The 18420-nt window shown below is 34.4% G+C and overlaps 2 protein-coding genes across 3 annotated transcripts; both read right to left on the bottom strand.

The window, feature by feature from the left end:
- Positions 1 to 82: 82 nt before the first annotated feature.
- LOC123227460 (L-galactose dehydrogenase) lies at positions 83 to 3505 on the bottom strand. Of its 2 annotated transcripts, XM_044652263.1 has the most exons (6): positions 3061 to 3505; positions 2362 to 2590; positions 1882 to 2181; positions 1425 to 1553; positions 596 to 763; positions 83 to 256 (listed from the first exon to the last, which is right to left on the bottom strand). In XM_044652263.1, exons 1-5 carry the CDS (start codon positions 3240 to 3242, stop codon positions 632 to 634), a joined length of 972 nt encoding a protein of 323 aa, XP_044508198.1. In that variant the 5' UTR covers positions 3243 to 3505; the 3' UTR covers positions 83 to 256; positions 596 to 631. The 2 variants fall into 2 exon arrangements, with proteins under 2 accessions (XP_044508198.1, XP_044508197.1); XM_044652262.1 differs by having other exon boundaries at positions 83 to 763; positions 3061 to 3503.
- A 1157-nt stretch (positions 3506 to 4662) lies between these two features.
- Positions 4663 to 18121, bottom strand: LOC123227998 (SNARE-interacting protein KEULE-like). Its single transcript, XM_044653176.1, has 21 exons — positions 17820 to 18121; positions 15932 to 15990; positions 14850 to 14931; positions 14226 to 14304; positions 12536 to 12586; positions 12305 to 12401; positions 12124 to 12156; positions 10982 to 11107; positions 10714 to 10905; positions 10535 to 10618; positions 10343 to 10441; positions 10179 to 10255; positions 9091 to 9187; positions 7637 to 7762; positions 7459 to 7554; positions 7138 to 7257; positions 6961 to 7035; positions 6050 to 6246; positions 5360 to 5450; positions 5179 to 5268; positions 4663 to 5085 (listed from the first exon to the last, which is right to left on the bottom strand). Exons 1-21 carry the CDS (start codon positions 17899 to 17901, stop codon positions 5032 to 5034), a joined length of 2007 nt encoding a protein of 668 aa, XP_044509111.1. The 5' UTR covers positions 17902 to 18121; the 3' UTR covers positions 4663 to 5031.
- Positions 18122 to 18420: the final 299 nt, after the last annotated feature.

Consider the following 18420-nt stretch of genomic DNA (forward strand, 5'->3'; position numbering starts at 1 on the left):
TGCCTTAATAATGAACTGGCAAACCCTCTGCTTTTCGACAATAAACTTTCTTGTGGTAAAGATTTAAGAAAATCTAAGAGAATTTGAAGCTAAAATAGAATGAATGTCATAACTCGTACCAGGATGTTGAGTTGATAATATTACAAATATTTTTAGCACAGCAAACACCAATTACAAATTTGTATGATACAAACCTCCTGCTAGCACTGGGCTAGACCACTGTGACGCACCATAACAGTCCTCCAATGCACTCCACCTGTAATAGTTCACCAGAGACACAACAAGAGACACAATCAAACAATCCAGGACAATACCATATTGTCGAAGAATTGGAATAGGGTTTTGTATTCATATAGCAATACTGATTAGGACTATTGTCACCACTGAGTTCCTCTTTCTTGCATATACCTTGATAGGCCTGTCATTTTATTCTGTGGGGAAACCGCCTCTTCTCATAAGATGATAATACTATGCCTAAAAAGCTAGAAGAAACTTGCATTCATCCTAGTACGGACTCTCAAATAAATAAACAGGGGTTTGATTGATAATATCTTCTCAACCCTCCCATTAATAATATGGGCAGGCTAGGCCTTACCAAGTGCAAGGTGCAAATGGATGCAAAGCAGAAATGTCAGCTCCTCTGTATTCCACTTGGCCACGTTTGATTCTTAACTGGCTTTAGGATTGCTTCCACTCCTGCAAGAGCTTCCTGATCCTTCCCAAAAATTGCTAGTTCTGTGGCAGCAGCAACATTCTCTGCCACCTGATTATCAAAATGTTTATATTTAACTAGCAGGCCAGAAAAAAAAAATTTGAATCTATAGCCTTGCATTGTTACTGTCTGCAAATTCAACTTACAATGGATCATTTGATGAGATAAAGACTAAGAATTTAGTTGCAGAAAATGTATCCTTAGATCCATATCATATTTTATGATTTTGTAGAACTTTAGTCGTTTGCCTAAACACAGCCCGGTTATCTTACAGTGGCCTCTTAACAAATCCAAAGATGTAACATGAAATTATATGCACAGAAATCAAATGAAAATATTTTTCATATACATCATGACATTAATAAATAAGAAAACTGCAAATATTTCTTCCAGGGAAGTATAATAGAGGTTCGTGTTCAGATGTGTCTTTGACAGGTATGTCAATTTTTTCGAGATTTAAATGCCAAAATGAAATTTGTCCTATATGTAGGTGATCAAGTGGAGAATAAAACAGAAAAACACTAATGAATTACCTTAGAATGGAGCACTTTTTTTAAAAGGAGGGGTTTGTTGTGCAAGTTTTGGGTGATTGGGACATTTAGTTTACTTTCATTGAAGAGGTTTTGGAGAAAGCTAGAGAAGACAAATGTTTCTTTAAGGAATTTGGAGAACTGCTACTCAGGGCTTGTATCATAAAGAGATGAATCAAAACCTGTTTAACGGAGTTCATTCCAACCAGCACCGATGAAATATCCTTATTTGACAAGCTGTATTGCATGGCCAACTTTGAAATGTTCTTTCCCTTCTCTTTACAATAGGCAGCAGCAGCTTTGCATGCAGACTGATGGAAAATAAAACAGCAAATAAGGATTAGCTAGATTTCAAACAAGGCACAATAAATCTAGTGTTCTGTCAACCCAAAATACTTTAGAAAGGTTCCCAAGCATTTTATTCATCTCTTTTTTCATATAATCGGTCAGGCCATCAAAACCTCATGTGTTTTTATATTAGTGCTTGTGTTTGGGTGGGTAGTAAGACTCATAAAATATATGTTATGTAGGGGCATTCTATAAGTAGAAAAACCTACTCAACTAGCTTTGGGTCATGCAGTCATGCACTAATTAAACAGAAAACAGAGGACAGTAAATATTTGAGAAGAGAAAAAACACCTTCAGTTCAGGTGAGGCTGGGTGCCATTCGGGGGGACCACTATCAGTAAGAAGCCCCATTGCAAGAGGGGAAGCATTAATAACACCGATCCCCTTGCTCTTCAAGTAAGGCAGTAAATCCTCTAAGGTTGAATCATTGATACTGTAGTGGCAGTATGAAAGAATCACATCAACTGAGCCAGGTGGCACACAATCGAGCACATACGTAAAAATTTCCAAAGGCAGTCCAGTGATACCAATGAAACGAATTTTTCCAGCTTCCTTCAGTTTCTGAAGAGCAGGAATGGTCTCATTGACGATCTGAAATTAGGAAAAAAAAAAAACAACATAAATTTAATTGCATGATCACACTTACTCATAGTACATAAAAGAAAAGCCGTATAAAAGTGAGGTATAACTTTATATGGGGAAGATAATATAAAGTAATTTAGTTATAAACCGAAGTTCATAAAAGAAAATTAGAAATATATATCAAAGGACCTGATCAAGAGACCCAAATTCAATGTCATGACATTGTAATATATCAACGTAATCCAGCTGCAACCTCGTCAAACTCTCTTCAATGCTCTTAGTCACTCTCTCAGCACTAAAATCAAAACCTTCAACATACCTCCCACACTTTGTTGACACAATATATTCATTTCGAGGAACATTTAGAGCTTTGAGTGCCTTGCCAAGCATCTTTTCTGACAATGTCCCTCCATAATACCTATACATGGAACAGAAACAGAAATAAAAGAGGGGATGGAGGGGGCTGATAAGAGGAGGAAATATCGCAGATCCAAAAGAAAGTGGCAATTAAGCACAATCTTAACTTTCAAATTACAGAAAATTTTGAAGAAAAGGAACAAAAATTGAAAGATTTATTTAACTAATGTTGTTTGTATCCCAAATAAATAACCCACCTTTACATAGTCAAATATCTTTCTTACAGGCTATAAAGAACTATACTTTTTCATATCCTTTAGCTGAAATCCCCAACAACTACAACGCTTATGTAATCACATCATAAGCTTGAAATTTGTAATGTGAAACAAATAACGATCAATATTAAACCACTACCAAGTTACGAATTTCTTATGCCTACCGCTAGACCCACAAACAAAAGCAGTGAGAAAAGATAAATATTTCCACTAAATTGTTCATCAAACAGTGAAAAAAAAAAGAAATGAGACGTACGGAGAGGTGTCAAAGAAGTTGATGCCGAGGCGAAAAGCTTCACGAACCGAGCAAACGGCGTCGGACTCAGAAACGGGTCCGAAAACGCTGCCAAGAGGTGAGGCTCCGAAGCCGACGGCGCTGAGACGGAGTCCCGTGTTCCCAAGGGGTCGGAGCTCCATTTTGCGAAGTGGGAATGCCATTAAAAGTCCAGTGCAAAGTTGGGATTCTAAAAGAAATTGAGAAGTGGGAAAATGAGAGAGAAAGATCTTATCTTTTTGCTTTGCTTATGTTTCCCGGGAAAGTAACCGTAAAACGGAGAATTTAAGCGGAAGGTGCTTCACTGTGAAGTGTTTTGGTGGACAGACGCGTGCAGGAAGTGGATTGAAGAATTTTTCGTGTGGGGCTCCATGATATTCTGAGTGAATAACTCCAGACAACGACCCCGCAAAATTTCACTTTACACGGGGTTTTGTGATAGTTTTCAAACATTGTGGTGCCATTTTGACCCTTATTTTTTTCCAGAATCAGCGTTGATCAGTCCAGTTAATTCGAACTCAAACTTAATATTTCGAATTTGAGTCAAATTTAAACCGACTCCTATTCATGCGTAACTCAATTCGAAAGTGTAGTCCATGTATGAAAAGTTGGGACCATAGGGAGAAACCCAAGGTTAGTGACCAAACCGAGAGCCAGCAAAGCAAATCGGCATCTTTTAAAGGAGAAAGTATGCCAAGAAATTTCCTACTCTAGCTTGACAGTGTTAACTTTATGGTGCATGATGATAGATGCACATGTAATAAGATTTGTGAAGAATCAAATTAGCCTCCATTAATCAATCGATGATAGAATACGATAATATTTATAAAAAAAAAGTTGAAGATCAAGAATATTAACTGAAAAAAAAGCATTTGATTTTCAATTAAAGTATAAATCAATTATTTTATCCATATTATTTTATTATATGTTAACATCCATTGTTTATACAAATCCTAAGAAACAAATGTTACATAAATCCTTATACATTTAAGAAAATGAAACAAATATGTTCTCAAAAAACTTTGTGTTGTATAGGCCTCACGGTTCACCGTAAGTTTTTCTCCCAAGAATGTACTATTACCCGTGAAGGAAATCCCAAGAATGTACATTTTTATTATTACTTCATTCTTTTTTTTTTTTAAATTTGGTTTATGGTTGGATAAAAGGGGATTTAAAGCATATCAACTTCATGGAGCTACACTCAAGTTAGATTTTTAACTCATCAAATCCAACTTGTTTATTTTTCCAATGATATTGTTTACCTGTTTGACAACAATATTTATTTTGTCAATAACCTTTCGACGATACTACATATGAATTTAAACGTATTTAAGCTTGAACTAAATATTATAAGTTCAATATGAACTTGAGCCGAGCCCTCAAATTGGATATACCCCAATGGGTGAATAGGAAGAAACCGACCATATCAGAGTCACAAATGGTACATGTCTTCACCATCTTTAGTTCCAAAATTCAATTGACATTTGTTATTTACCATCAAATACAATGACATTATACACGTGAATTTCCACATCAATGAGATTACAGACATGACTCAGTCAAGATTGTGCCCACACAAGAATATTTCCTGGTCCAAGGGTTGGCTTAAATGATAAAGGGCAAAGGGGCATTTGCAAATGTTCAAAGTTTGAATGACCCTAATATAATGTATCACAATAAAGTTTACCTTAATTAGCCCGGCCCATAATTACAGGTCTAGATGGCCACGGGCCCTCCGGGGTTTACCATAATGGTTCCCCGGATTAACAAAAAATATATATATTTTTCCGAGTTTAGACACTACCAAGGAATACAAATATCTCCATACATTTTGTGTTAACCAAAAAAAGAAAATACAAAGCAATCAATATGATTGAAAATATATATTCACGATTACGTACTTGGAATAGCGACTAATTGAAAACACGTTTCTGGCTCTCCACCTCACAGAATTTAGATCTGGAGATCGTCCAATGTGAGATCATCTGCTGTTAGCAGCTTCAGTTTCTGCAGATCAACACAAAAGAAGAATATCAGACAAGCCGTTACGCTGCAACTGGGGAGTCTTTAGAATAAGCTGTAGACGAAGAAATTATATACCGTAATAAATTGAGGAGGATCGTCAAGGCTTGTCGAGCCTAGAACAATTTCCCTGTTCAGCTTCGTAGTGAGCTTGTGACATACCCTTAACTGAGGATGAGAAACGGTTTATAATATTTCAGGCCACAATGGCAATTATTATTATAAACTCAATACACATGAATTGAAATACTTTCTATACCTCTGATCTAGTAGCTCCACCAACGATAAATACAAAAATTCGTTGACCCCTCTTCTTGAAATCGCTAGATGCGTGTCTTAGTACTGGATCACTGTAAAGCAACAGAAAATGGAAAATAAAACAAATCAACCACCCAGCCTAGTGTAAGGATAGCAAAAGCTGCTCTTTTGACCACTGCAGTTCACTGATTGTAGAGCATGGATGAATATGAGGACAAGCAAATATGAGATTAATGCTCTTCATAAACCACAAATGAAATCATAATCAATAAGAGTTGATTTCTTAAAGAGGTAATGGATTAACAATGACTAAAAGGACTTGAACGTAGAAATTGAAAACTGTAAAAGATAAAATCCCTGAAGAGAGGAGGAAAATACTAGAAAGAAATCTTTACAGAGGAAAGAGCAATCCTGAGTACAATTGAACAGCTAAAGTTCAAGGAATATAATCAACTCAGAAATACAGAAAGAATGACCTAACATGCGACAAAAAACTAAATAGGTAACTCCCTCAACAAACATGCATATAGATGAAAATTGATTCATCAGTTTCAAGAAAGAATTTATAGCAAATTCGAAATCTACACTGATATTTCCGATGGCAAGAATACTATGAACATTGCAGGTTATCCAATCCATAAATATATGCAAAGAAGAGCAGAAAAAAAATATTATTAAAAAGAGAAAAAACCTTGAATATCCATCAACATCATCAGCTGTTCGAGCCCGAGCCCATGTTGGTGTCCGTCTGGATCTCATCGAATGAGCTGGTGGACTTTGAGTTACTGTTGTAGACTGTGTTGTCCCATGGAAACTTGGACTAGGGTCATTCATACATGGATAATCATCCTTTGATAGTTCTCTTTTACTAAGCTTTTCAATCAGTTCCTGAAAGATGCAAGCAATTGCCTTGGTGATTCCATTAAGTACCATAGATCAATAAGAGTCTACAGAAGACAACAGCAAAGGACATAATGCAGAACCAAATTCTCATTACTGTCCATACATACGCTTTGTTATGTAAGAGGTTACAGCAGTGTAATTGATTTTTTATGAGCTGCTCTCATCGAACAGTCTTGAAATATGCACATTTGTCTAAATTAATCAAATAACTCCCAACTTTTCTTCTTACAATATCACTGAAAACTAAACCACATCAAAAGAATACCACAATTATCCAAAAATTCATACCTAGTGGTACAACTTACAACTACAGAACAACCTACTTCTCCATGTCTCCAATATGTAGTTCAGAAGAGTTATAACCATCTATTCTAAGTTAGAACACCATCCATACTTTCACACACAAAGATGCGAAGAATTTGGGTAAGAAAAGAAAATTTTCTTAATTTGAAATCCAAATTAAAAGTTCAAAGGACATAGCACACAGATCTTTCATTCAGCTCAAGTAAGAAGTCTAAGAAACTAATGATAAGACAACTTAGGACTTTGCGAGGAATAACTTTTATTACCTACTCTTTTGGCTGCCCTATTTGGTTACCTATAAACATGGGCAAATGTAATGACATGCTAACTAGCTAAGGGCAGGATATATGTGGGTCGTATTAATGATATTTGAAATAAAACAACTTTAAGAAGCACCTCTATCATTGGGTAAAAGCGTGACAACTGCCATGGTTCTTCACCATTGCGGTCTTTCCTGACTCCTCGCTTCTTCTACAATTAGATGGCAAGAGAATGAGAGACATAAACAATGCCCATTTGTTATGAATAAACATCCAACAGTTAGAAGCACCAAATTCACCAAAATATATATACCTTATGAATATCAAATTTAAGAGTAAAGGCTCCAGATGGGTTCTTTTTGCCATCTGAAGATCCCCCCAGCAATCTCATATTATTCACCGCAGCCATATCGTCAGGTGGTAATTTTGCTAACTGAAGTATCCATAATATTAGCGCCAATGTGAATATAGAGAGAGAAACAAACCCACAAAAAAAAAAAAAAGATAGGTGTCCATAAAAAATTGTTAAAAGATAGTCTGCAAGCATGTCATTGATTAAAATTTTACCATTTTACTCCAAGGCAAAAAGAATATACAAAATTCAGAAGCAAAACACAAAGATAAAGATGTTCACCTTCATCAAATTAAGACCCTTTTCACCATCAAACTTCTCAGGATAAATGGCTGCAACAATCATCAATAAACGCAACTTATTTTCACGAGTTACATCCTGCATAGAAGCGATACCTTGATTTTACAAACTATATTGGCTACTTATGATAAATCCATTTATATGTAATACACGTTCACACCTCTTTTGTAGTCAAATATTTAATTACATCCTTCAGTCCTGCATCACCAAAAGCAAGATCCTGCTCCAGTTGCCCAAGTTCTCTAAGTTCAAGCTCTCTAATGATTCTGTTCACTTTTCCCGCAATCTGCACAATAAAAACTATTTTGCATTAATCTATGGTCATTTTTAGAGGAAGAATAATGGTTCTTGAGTAGTGAGGGACGCAACCTAAACATTTTTAAATTTCTCTAGGTTATGAAGATAATTCAGTTTGACAGACTAGTATGATCAGATTCTCAAGGGGAAATTGACTGATTTCAGGCCATAAAAGAACAATTAGCCAAACATTGAAGAAAATTATAAATGGGACAGCAGATCAATATTTGAATCGAAATATGAATGAAGTGGAACACAATTTATTCTTGAGATACTTAAATTAATTAATAAAACTACAAATTTACCATGACAAGATAACAGCAATTGCCGCTATACAATTTCAGCAGTCCGAGACAAGAAAACAAGTTTACCTAACCATTCTTTTATTTGATGTGCAGTGTGTTTAGATTTAAAAACTCTTTTAAGTGAAAATTTACCACACAAAATACAACCATAAATTCTGAGGAGAAATTTCTCCACCAGCATAGAGTATCGATGTGTTATTAACATGTAAATCCCATCCAAAAAGAACATACTGACATGTACATTAAAATATTTACAAGAGAACAATGCACAAAGTATATGAGATGTCTGTTATAAGATCCAAGCAACACCATGGCAACACAATATGATCTTTACAACGATAAGGAATAAGGCAGAAGCAAGAACAAAGATAATTGGAATACTAAAAGATACTTGATTCTTTTCTTTTAAACTTACCAAGCACCCCACCTTTCTAATTCAAATACACAAACTATCTTCTTCGAGGTTTGCAAGAGACGGACATGGTTCCAAAGGACCTAAACCTCTTGCACCACTACTAGATTTAACAAACTAATTCCCTTGAGAACAACCCATTTTGTTACTTCTAATAAGTTGTCAGTGAGAGATAAAAAAGATGGTTGTGCACGGAATGATTGCCACATATATACATCGAAACAATGCTAAAAAATGCACAAGTACCAGTTCATAACCTCCAAGCTGTGGAGGCATCTTAATAGTGGAAAGTTAAAGCCAATTATATATATCTTATGGCAACAAAACATAACTGTCAATGGGAGGGCATTATAATTAAAGAAAGTTGACATAATGCAGTGCACTGAAATTTAAATCCATGAAATGTAAAAGTGATTTGTGGTCCCATCAACTGGCAAATTGCACTTTCCCTATTTTCATGACAAAAGCAAAGGTTGTGAACCATCATTCTTCACCAGGTTATACTATAGAGACAAAACACCTCAATGTGAATATCAAAGTTTCCTTTTTCTTTAACCAAACATGATTGAAAATCTTAATTGCCCTTATCAGGGAACTAACCTCTACATGGAGAGAAATCTTGTCAATTTGTTCACTGTATTGTGGCAAAGCTTGAACCATCTTTTGCAAGTCCTTTGTAGAAAGTTCACCACCATCTCTAATCAACAGACAATCTTTTAGGTCAGAAACATATCGTGAGAGTAACACTCTTGCTCAAGTTTGAAGACAGACCAAAAGGAAACATGCACAGCATACGCTAGCATAAAACAAATACATAAATTTATATCTACACAAAGTACAATAAAACTTCCAAAAATTAAAAATCCTCAACAGCTGCAAAATATAAAACTAAGTTATTATAAAATAAAGAACAAAAATGTTAATATGTTTACTTCACCAGAGTAGCATTACTCGATGGAAACTTAGGTAGTGAGTCACTAGGTAATCATATCCTAGTTTATTTATTCACCAAATGATAATATATGTTATAATATTATTGTTCATGTGGAAAACATATTTTTCTACTTAATTCCTGTTATCATTTCGTCTGTTTAAATAACCAACTTACTGATCCATCCCATAAATCCATGAGATCTAAAATAAGTCTCTCAAGGCGTTCAATACTTCAGCTAACTATATAATATGCATTTTACTTTGAACAAAGAATATAAGAGACTGAACAAAAACCTTGTATCGATAAGCCAATACAGAACTTATGGTACCTGACTTTGGAATGTCCAATCTGCTGAAATGCACAGACAACTTTTTTTTTTCTAGATGAGAAATGACAATAATTTATCATATTACCAAAGAAAAGGATTAAAAGCGTCAGACCATTCAGGCAAAAGTTCCATCATTATCTAAGATGTCACAATGTTTCAGCTGCTACATTACATTATTATTCATTGGCTTTCATCATCTTGCATTGCTACCAAACATATAAAGGTGACAAGGATATTAATTTCATATGATTTATAGGTTCAAATTTTATATGTAAGCCATTAACAAATTGACTTGATGTTCCACATAAAACAAATAAATTAATAAAACAGATTCGTTGTGTTTAGAATTAAAACTTAAGAATATAAAAAGTGAATACAACATATTCTCCAATTTTATCATGTGAGCACTGATAAACTTTCACTGACCTTGAAACGTGCTTAAGCTGTGCAGCTTTATTTTTTGATATGAAGTTGGTCATTTTCTCATGCAACCGTTCACTAGCCTGATAATCGAGAGTATTAATAAAACTCCTCAGTTATAAAACAATTCACAAAATGTTTAAAAATTAAACGAATAAACACCAACATACATCTGCTATATGTGCATGACGAAGTTCTAGCCAGATGGGATCATGTTCCTCCAAAAGAACTTCTTTCTTCTCAGGTGGACCGCCTGTTTTACTAGGAACCTGTTATAGTATAATTCATTATAATCAGATAACCAAAGAGGATCCATCAATAGATTCAAGAGAATACATAGAACTTAAAAAATTATAATATACCTCATGCACATATTTATTTCCTTCCATGTTCAGTAAATCTCGGCAAATGGCATCATATGTCCATTCATGTATTATAGGAGCAATCTAGAAATGCAAAATCAACATATTATTGCAAGAAATAAAACAGGTAATGGAAGTAAGCTTTAACAATGTCTTCTCCAAGACATGCATCAAAAAACCTGATCAACAGAACGGTCAAGGATAAGCAATTCACACGTTTCTGTCTGAGGGAAATTCTCAATAGTTTGTTTATATTTGACAAGATGGTTCCAAACTCCAGCAGCAAGCTTTGTAGGAATTAGATCACGCAATGTTGTCATTGTCATTGCATCAAGTGATTTGGCAGCTCGGTAGCGCACAAATGGAAATTCCTAAACATCAAATAGAAACATGTCTAAGACAATTTGTAATTCATCAAAATCAACATTAAAAAATCACTTTAGATACCCTCAGTGATGCAAAAACTGTTGCAATGCGGGTAGCCATCAGATTCAAGCACGCATCTCCTTTGCGAGTATTTTCCTCATCACAGAAAAGCTCCTCCAAGGCCCTTTCATTATCAGTGACAAAACCCTGTATCAAGAAAAACCACTGTTGAACAAAGCAATGAAAGCTCACATTGGCTTCAATGTAATATGAGTAACCAGATGATAGAGAAAGAAGCCTTAATATGCAGAACTTAAACAAGGGAGATATAAAATTCTTAATAACAGGCCATAAGCAATCTGAGCTCAAAACTTCATGGTTGAAGTCCATGAAAACTTTTGATAAAAATTTTTTGTTCCCACGTTTGGAAGAATTCTAGAACATGGCGCATAAAAATAATAATATAAAGATGAAAATGAAGCCATTTTCCCTAAAAAACATGATTTCAAGAAGTCTGAAAATTTTGGTAGCCATTATACTTTTATTAAAATTTAAAAAATGTGCAAAGAATGCACTAAGAAGATTCTGCCTGTAAAGTTAGCTATCATAAATAGTGTTCAAACATCCCTTAATGAGAATAGATTCCTCAAAGAGAAGAAATTTGCATGTAGAATCAGTGGAAAATAAGAATGAGCAAAGAAAACAGGCCCATTCCACTAACATCAGGCAGTAACTACATACTTTGCATAATATTCGAGCTCCTAAACTTCTTCATAACATCATACAAACCTTTAAAAAGATAAATAAGTAGAAAGACTGTCATTATGATTAGGGTAAAACATCAAAGCAAACATGAAATAAAAAGTCTAGTATTCTAACCTAGGTGAAATGTCACAGCATGACTATTAAAAGAAAGCCTATAATCCTGATCCAGGTGAAACCTTAGGGTATGATTACCAAGTGTCTATTTGGTATCATTGCGCGATTTATAACCTTGACATGGACTCAGCGTTATTCACTGAAACTTCACTATCTTTGAACACTATGTGGAAACTCGTTATCAATAACAATCTGATAAATGCTACCTGATAGATCAGGAAGAGACATGACCATAGAAAATGGCAGCAACTAGACAAAATAGAGCAGTTAGGAAAGTGAATCAGATTACTCATTATCATCCACAAATGCATACAGTAGTTAACTCAGTGAAGTGCATCAAATACCTGGCTGTCTATAGCAAAGTACTCCAAATTCATCTGCATAATCTCAACCAAATGACAAAATATAAGTATGTAACAGATTCCAAACCAAAGAAGAGAAAGAGAAGACACCTAATTGAAAAATGTAATTAGATTCTGAACGATAATCAATCAAAAGAACAAAAAACAAGGCAAGCAAGCTGACCTCTCTCAGTGCACCTATGCGAGGTAATACAGTTGTATCCTTTTTGATGTGAGATACCAAATCTCTTGAAATAGGTGAACTAAAAAAAACAAACGCCCTTCCACAAACCAAAATACATACGTATATTCAAAACCCCCTCGAAAGAAAGCATATATGTATATATGCATACATATATAATATTAAAATTCACAAAAAAAAATAATAATAATAATTAGTAAAATTTATGCATACTTCTTGTACAGAGGCGACCTTCCAGACATGTCTGACAAGAACATGACAACACTGCAAAAAAGAAAGAAAGTAATAAGCAAGACAACCAACATATGATAGAGAAAGGGAGTGTAAAAGAGAGGGTATATACAAAAATCTTTGTTTCTCTGCAAGTAAGTAAAATTAACTAATAAGCTCGTCAAAGCAATGTGAATTTGCCCCAACAACTAGAATATAACAGAATTTATTTTCAAATTTACACTTCTGTACACTCGTATTATATAGACATAACATGCAATAAAAGACAGAAAGAAACAAGCTAGAAGACACAATAACGAAAGTTCATTTCATCTCAAAGATATTGTACAGGAAACTCAATTGAAAAATCAGGCTATATAATGCAACTAAAAAGTTAAATCCTTTGATCATGACAACAATCAAAGTTCATATGAATAGAGCAGATCAACAACTTATAATCAAAAAGCAAAGTTATCTAATTTGATTTTCATCTTATAAAGAAATGAGGGAAAACAAGAACAATATCTCTAAGGTACTCAGGTCACCATGGATTACCCATCACAGAGATAGGAAACATACCAGTGGTGGCAGGAAATTTTATGTTTTAAGACCCAATATCTAATGCATAGGTAACCAACATACTATAATGCAGTGATCAAATAAGTAAGAGAGGTAGATTAGACTAGGAAAAAATGGCCCAGCAAGACGTTGGGCATCTTAGCTATTAACAATTATAATGAATTATCAGATCAACTGCACTCAATCGAAAACTGTGGGAGTTCAATAGCGGTAGGATAACTTTCTCTACAGCAACTGCAAGGAATCTGGGAGCTTTCCCCTAAGAGGAAAAGTCTAATAAAATGACATCAGGTTGATTGGTGATATCTGTTAAATAATTACTGCATTACTAATTTGTTGTTTGAAATATCATGTTTTTATTGAGAGGAATAGAAAGATTTTGTAACATTAATAAAAGGGAAAACATCCCCTCATTTGTGCGACATCAAAATTTTGAGATTTTTCTTTTTCTTTCATTTAAGTTATGAAGGACTTTTGGGGCATATTTAGTTTTGATTATTGAGAGCTTCTAGTGGGTTTTATTTATTGTTTTTTGATAAATGTCATTTTTGGGCTGTCTAGTAAACACATTGTATAATCTTTCTTGTTTTCTCGAGCTTGTTCTTCCCTAGTAGACTGCTTGTTCACTTTTGCAGAGCTCTACTGGGTGCTACATGTTTAATAGAATCTTATGAAAAAGAATAGTTGACTCATAAATTATAGCCAGGGATGATAGGTATCAAACTAGGAAGATTGTTTCTTAAAATAGCTTGTTTTCATTTGCTGTATATTTGTGCACCTACCAATATATACGTGTGTGTGTATGTGAAAAAGATCTTATTTTACAGCAAGTACTCACAAGAAAGGGGAAAAAATTGAAAGAGAGAGAGAACTGGCCTATAAAAGGAAAACCCCAAAAGCATATGTAACTGATAACCACTTCCCAGATGAGCTAGAAAAAAAAAAAATGAATTATATAAAATAAAATAACTTAACTTGAAGACGTGAGTGAAAAACAAAACAAAAAGAATGCAAAGAATAGTTAAAAAAAGGGTGAAGCAACTTTTTAACCAACCATAGGAAAGGAAATATTTAAATGACTGCATTCATAAGCAACAAGAAGAAAATAAATTACTTCTCTTTGGTTGGTTGGATGAAGTATATAGCATCCATGGAGGGCAATGGCTGCCTTCGTTTGTGTATGTCTTCCACCACTGCAGGAAAGAAATAAATCAGTTTCATGTCATAGGCATAAACTCCGTTAGTGAAAAAACTTATGGCCTGCTTGGTTTAAATTTTTGATTAAATTACTTGTAAAAACAAGGGAAACAAGAAAATATAAAACAAAATAGTTTAGGCTTAAAATTTTCATACATTTTCCCACATACAATCCTAAAAGATAGCACTGAAGGGGTATAGTAGTGCCATCTAGTCAATCAGCTTTCTAGCTCGAGACTCACAGCTAACTTTTGGCCTTGGAACAGTTATGGTGTCCAGAAAACAATTGGAAACATTGAAAACGCAATGGTGAAATGGAAATCACCTATATGCATCTTTTAGCACGCTGCTCAAGAATGAGAAGAGACACTGACAGTTCCAGACATGTACCAAAAAGTACTCTCTTTTTCATGCAAGGAACAAAAAGTGCACCCAATATTATTGTCAAGTAATAACTGTTCTAGCTCTGTTCTTGAGCACAAATGTTGACAATTTTCTAAAAAAGGCACTAATATTTAGAGGATGTCCTGTTGACTCTTACATGAAACTCCTTCCTGTGTGATGTCAGCCATCTTGCATGAGTAAGACATTATCTTAACAGTTAGTTTGTCCATGATGAGAACCTACAAGTAAAAGACACAAGAACCCATGTCAATGAGAAATAAAATTTCCCAGTAAACCAAATATATTTCAGCAAAACAGAATCTAGTCAATGACACAAAAGAAGGAAAAAATCCAATAAGATGCTGTATTTTGCATCTAATTTCAATATCCAGAAAAAAAATATATCATCAGAAGGCAGAAACAAGAAAAAGACAAAATGAACAAACAAAACCAGTAACCGACATTGCTTATGTTTGTAAATAAGCATGAAGCTTAAATTCATGCCTGAGGAAGTAAAAGAGTTGATCTTAGTCTATCAGATATCAACTAGAGGATATGTACATTTGCAAGACAAACTAAGTGACAAAAGCCCAAGGGCCTGCTGGATAAAACATGTGAGCAAGGTTCTCAACAGAGCTCAAATCTTGTAACTTAGTTTGGACGAACTACAAACATTCTATAAACACAGGTTGAGAGAATCGTAAGCATCTGGGGAAAAAAACACCCATTTTAAATGTTTGCAAAATGTTACTGATGGAGGACCAAGTCAACTAGAGCCAAGAGAGGAACTACGGCATGAAGAAGGGTGCGCGGATAATGAGAAATCGGAATATGGCCAGAACACTATGACAAGGCTTGCCAATTTTTCATAGGAAATTTGAATTCAATTGGAAGTCATTCAATAATAACAATTTTTTTAATCTCTTTGAAAATTTTCTTCTGGAATCTTGCTTTTGTCTTTTCTTGAACGAGATCAGCATCCTATTGTCTACAAGAATGATATCACAACCCACTTCGATGTATGTCTTGCATTAGTTACCCACATAAAATCTAAATAAACATTATAAATTAATGAAATATGTTCCCTATGGCAAGGCATGCCATCCTAACTACGAAACATGAAGAACAGATAAATTTATAAATTGAAGAACATATATATCCTCCAAGTCAATCTAGGAGCTAGCAAAACAATAAAGTATTTAGAAAGCAGAAAAGACATTTATAGGACACTGAGCATACCTTCCATGTTGATTTCGAGCTCCCCGTTTTTGCTGAACGAAGCATTTCATACAATAATCCTGAACTCCAGTTTAAAATTAAGATAGTTGTCAGTTTTTCTTACACAGAAATTAGTAGACAACATACCCTGCTTAACTTTTAGTATACCCAGTAAGGAAATAAAAATAAATGATTATGCATCAGTTCGCTTCAGTAGATGGTGAGAAGAAACATTAAGCACTATAGAATTATAACTGAAAAAAAAGAACAATGCAGATAAGTCCTCAACAAAAATCTCCCTCAAATTCTCTATCTATTACAATCAAGTTGTACCTCACAAATTGCCAATTCTTTAGTCCAACACCAAAGTGAGGAAATACACAAAGTTAAATTATCAATTTTGCAAAAACAGCAAGGCTAAGTGCAACTCCATGAGGTAACAACGGATAATAAGTTGTTCAAAGTTAATAACTGTCATAACAATAAACCAACAAATCCAATCACTTGAGCTAGGATTTTAATCTTACCCCAGCCCGACAAGGGAGGGAGTTACATTGTTAGTGCCCCAAGAGTAAATAGGTAAATGCTAAAATAACCTTTAAACATGTAGGCGATTAATAAAAAATATTACTGCACCAAACCTATAATTGCCCTAGAAAGCGTACCTATATGCTATTCTTATTTCTGCTTCCCTTAGAGTGAGGGCATTTTCTAATGGGGTCTACTGATCAATAAAGTGTACTTCAACACAGGGACTACAAACAACTGTTACCACTCAGTCTCTAATGTGATACATTACTAAGAGTCAACATTGATTCTGGATAATTTTCACTGAGACTCTTTATAAATATCATTCATGATTACCCCGATTCCTCACAGATCAGGGGTATGCTGTGATCATCACAGTAGCAAAAGAACTTAAAGATGCACTTATTAGCAGAAAAACTCAGCATTCTGGTCAAAGAAGGATTCTGCTTTTATATATAAGTGTGATAGAATGCAAATTTGACTGCTGAAACAAATGACCTTCCCTTTTTTCGTTTGATCTGCATACTGATTGGAGGATATTCAGAACACAAATTAACTTCTATGGCAAGGAAGATGCCCAATTACCGACTCCTAGGATCCAATATTCTGAAAGCAACATTCAATATAATGCTAATCAGCTACAATTTCTAAAGTTTCTCTAGAGTTTGTTGCCTGCCATCATAACAAAGGTTTTCAGCAGATGGTGCAAGTCCTCTGGTTAAAGTGTTGAGAGAAGCTATTTATGCAAAAATTTGCTGAAGGTAAGATCATAATTATCATAAATTTTCACGATTTCCCTCAAAGAAAGACTAGTTATAATTACTACTTGAATTTCTTGGTGGACAAGGAAAAAACCTAGCCTGACGATTTGCTTCTTGATGTAATGATTTGCTTCTCAATTAAGTGTTCTAGTTAAATTATACTTGAGATTTTTTTTTTTTTAAAGGTTTGCAGGGTCAAGATAAAGTCTGCAACTTCCAGAATTGTTGGCATGAACTGCAGCACTGCCTTGCACCAATTTGTTTTAATCTATCTATCTTATCAAAACTCAGACGCAGTTTCCAGTTAATCTATACAAAAAGTATCAAAATCTATACAAATTACATCTAACAAATATTAAATTAGATAAAGAAAATCCTCAAAATCTGCATAAACTTACAAGCTTTACTTACATTCCCTCAATTTACATAAAAGCTCTCGTAGCAGCATTAATCTTTTAAGAGATATTCCACATATCACAATCAATCAGTAATAAGCTTCCAACGCTAAATTACAGCATTTATCAAATGTAATGCTTCGATAACACAGCAGAACATAAAGCATATGATCATGATAACTACGATAACTTAAGTAAGAAAGAGCAAAGTAAATAGTCACTCACGTTCACGGCTGATTTGTTTGAAATTTTTGTACTCGCCGCCGGCGCCGTACGACGATGAGGAGTCTGAATCTGAGTACGACATGATTGAGGCTTGGAATTATCCTCCTCGCAACCGTGTTCCTGCGCCGGGCCGATGGATCCGGAAACTAAAGCGTATTAGAGAAACAGTGAGAGAAAGTGCGCTGCTGGCTGAACGAACAGAGAAAATTATTAGCAGGCGAACGTTGAAACGGTATTTTTCGACGTTTTGTAATTGACTCGGAAAGGACCGGAACGCACCGGAGTGTTTTAAAGCCGTCAACTCTAACTGTTAAAATTTTGGTGTTAATTTACATTTTTATCCTCTGCGTATTAGTATTTATAATGAAAAAAATATTTTTTTAAAGGACTTTAATAATTTGATATTTATGATTCTCAGCTAATTCTGAATTGTTCTTATACTTTTGGATAGAAATTTTGTTATTGAAATTAATAAGATAAAAAAGACTGAATTATTTTGTTATTTATTTAAGGAAAGTAAAACAAAAACATAGAATTACACATTTCTCATTATTTCAGTGGTCAATCCAATTTAAATGTGTTTTGATCATATACTGAATTG

The sequence above is a fragment of the Mangifera indica genome, chromosome 10 (genome assembly GCF_011075055.1).
Source record: "Mangifera indica cultivar Alphonso chromosome 10, CATAS_Mindica_2.1, whole genome shotgun sequence".
Lineage (NCBI taxonomy): Eukaryota > Viridiplantae > Streptophyta > Magnoliopsida > Sapindales > Anacardiaceae > Mangifera > Mangifera indica.

Bases quoted from the DNA above. Each gene is read 5' to 3' on its own strand.
- LOC123227460 (XM_044652263.1), bottom strand. From the start codon at position 3,242: ATGGCATTCCCACTTCGCAAAATGGAGCTCCGACCCCTTGGGAACACG. The intron at 1,554-1,881 runs GTGTTTTTTCTC...ATTTTCCATCAG, and splicing joins CAGCCTCACCTGAACTGAAG to TCTGCATGCAAAGCTGCTGC. The intron at 764-1,424 runs GTTTTGATTCAT...TTTGATAATCAG, and splicing joins GAATGAACTCCGTTAAACAG to GTGGCAGAGAATGTTGCTGC.
- LOC123227998 (XM_044653176.1), bottom strand. From the start codon at position 17,901: ATGTCGTACTCAGATTCAGACTCCTCATCGTCGTACGGCGCCGGCGGC. The intron at 5,451-6,049 runs GTTTTTTCTCTT...GTTGCTTTACAG, and splicing joins GATGTTGATGGATATTCAAG to TGATCCAGTACTAAGACACG. The intron at 5,269-5,359 runs GTATAGAAAGTA...TCTCATCCTCAG, and splicing joins GTGGAGCTACTAGATCAGAG to TTAAGGGTATGTCACAAGCT.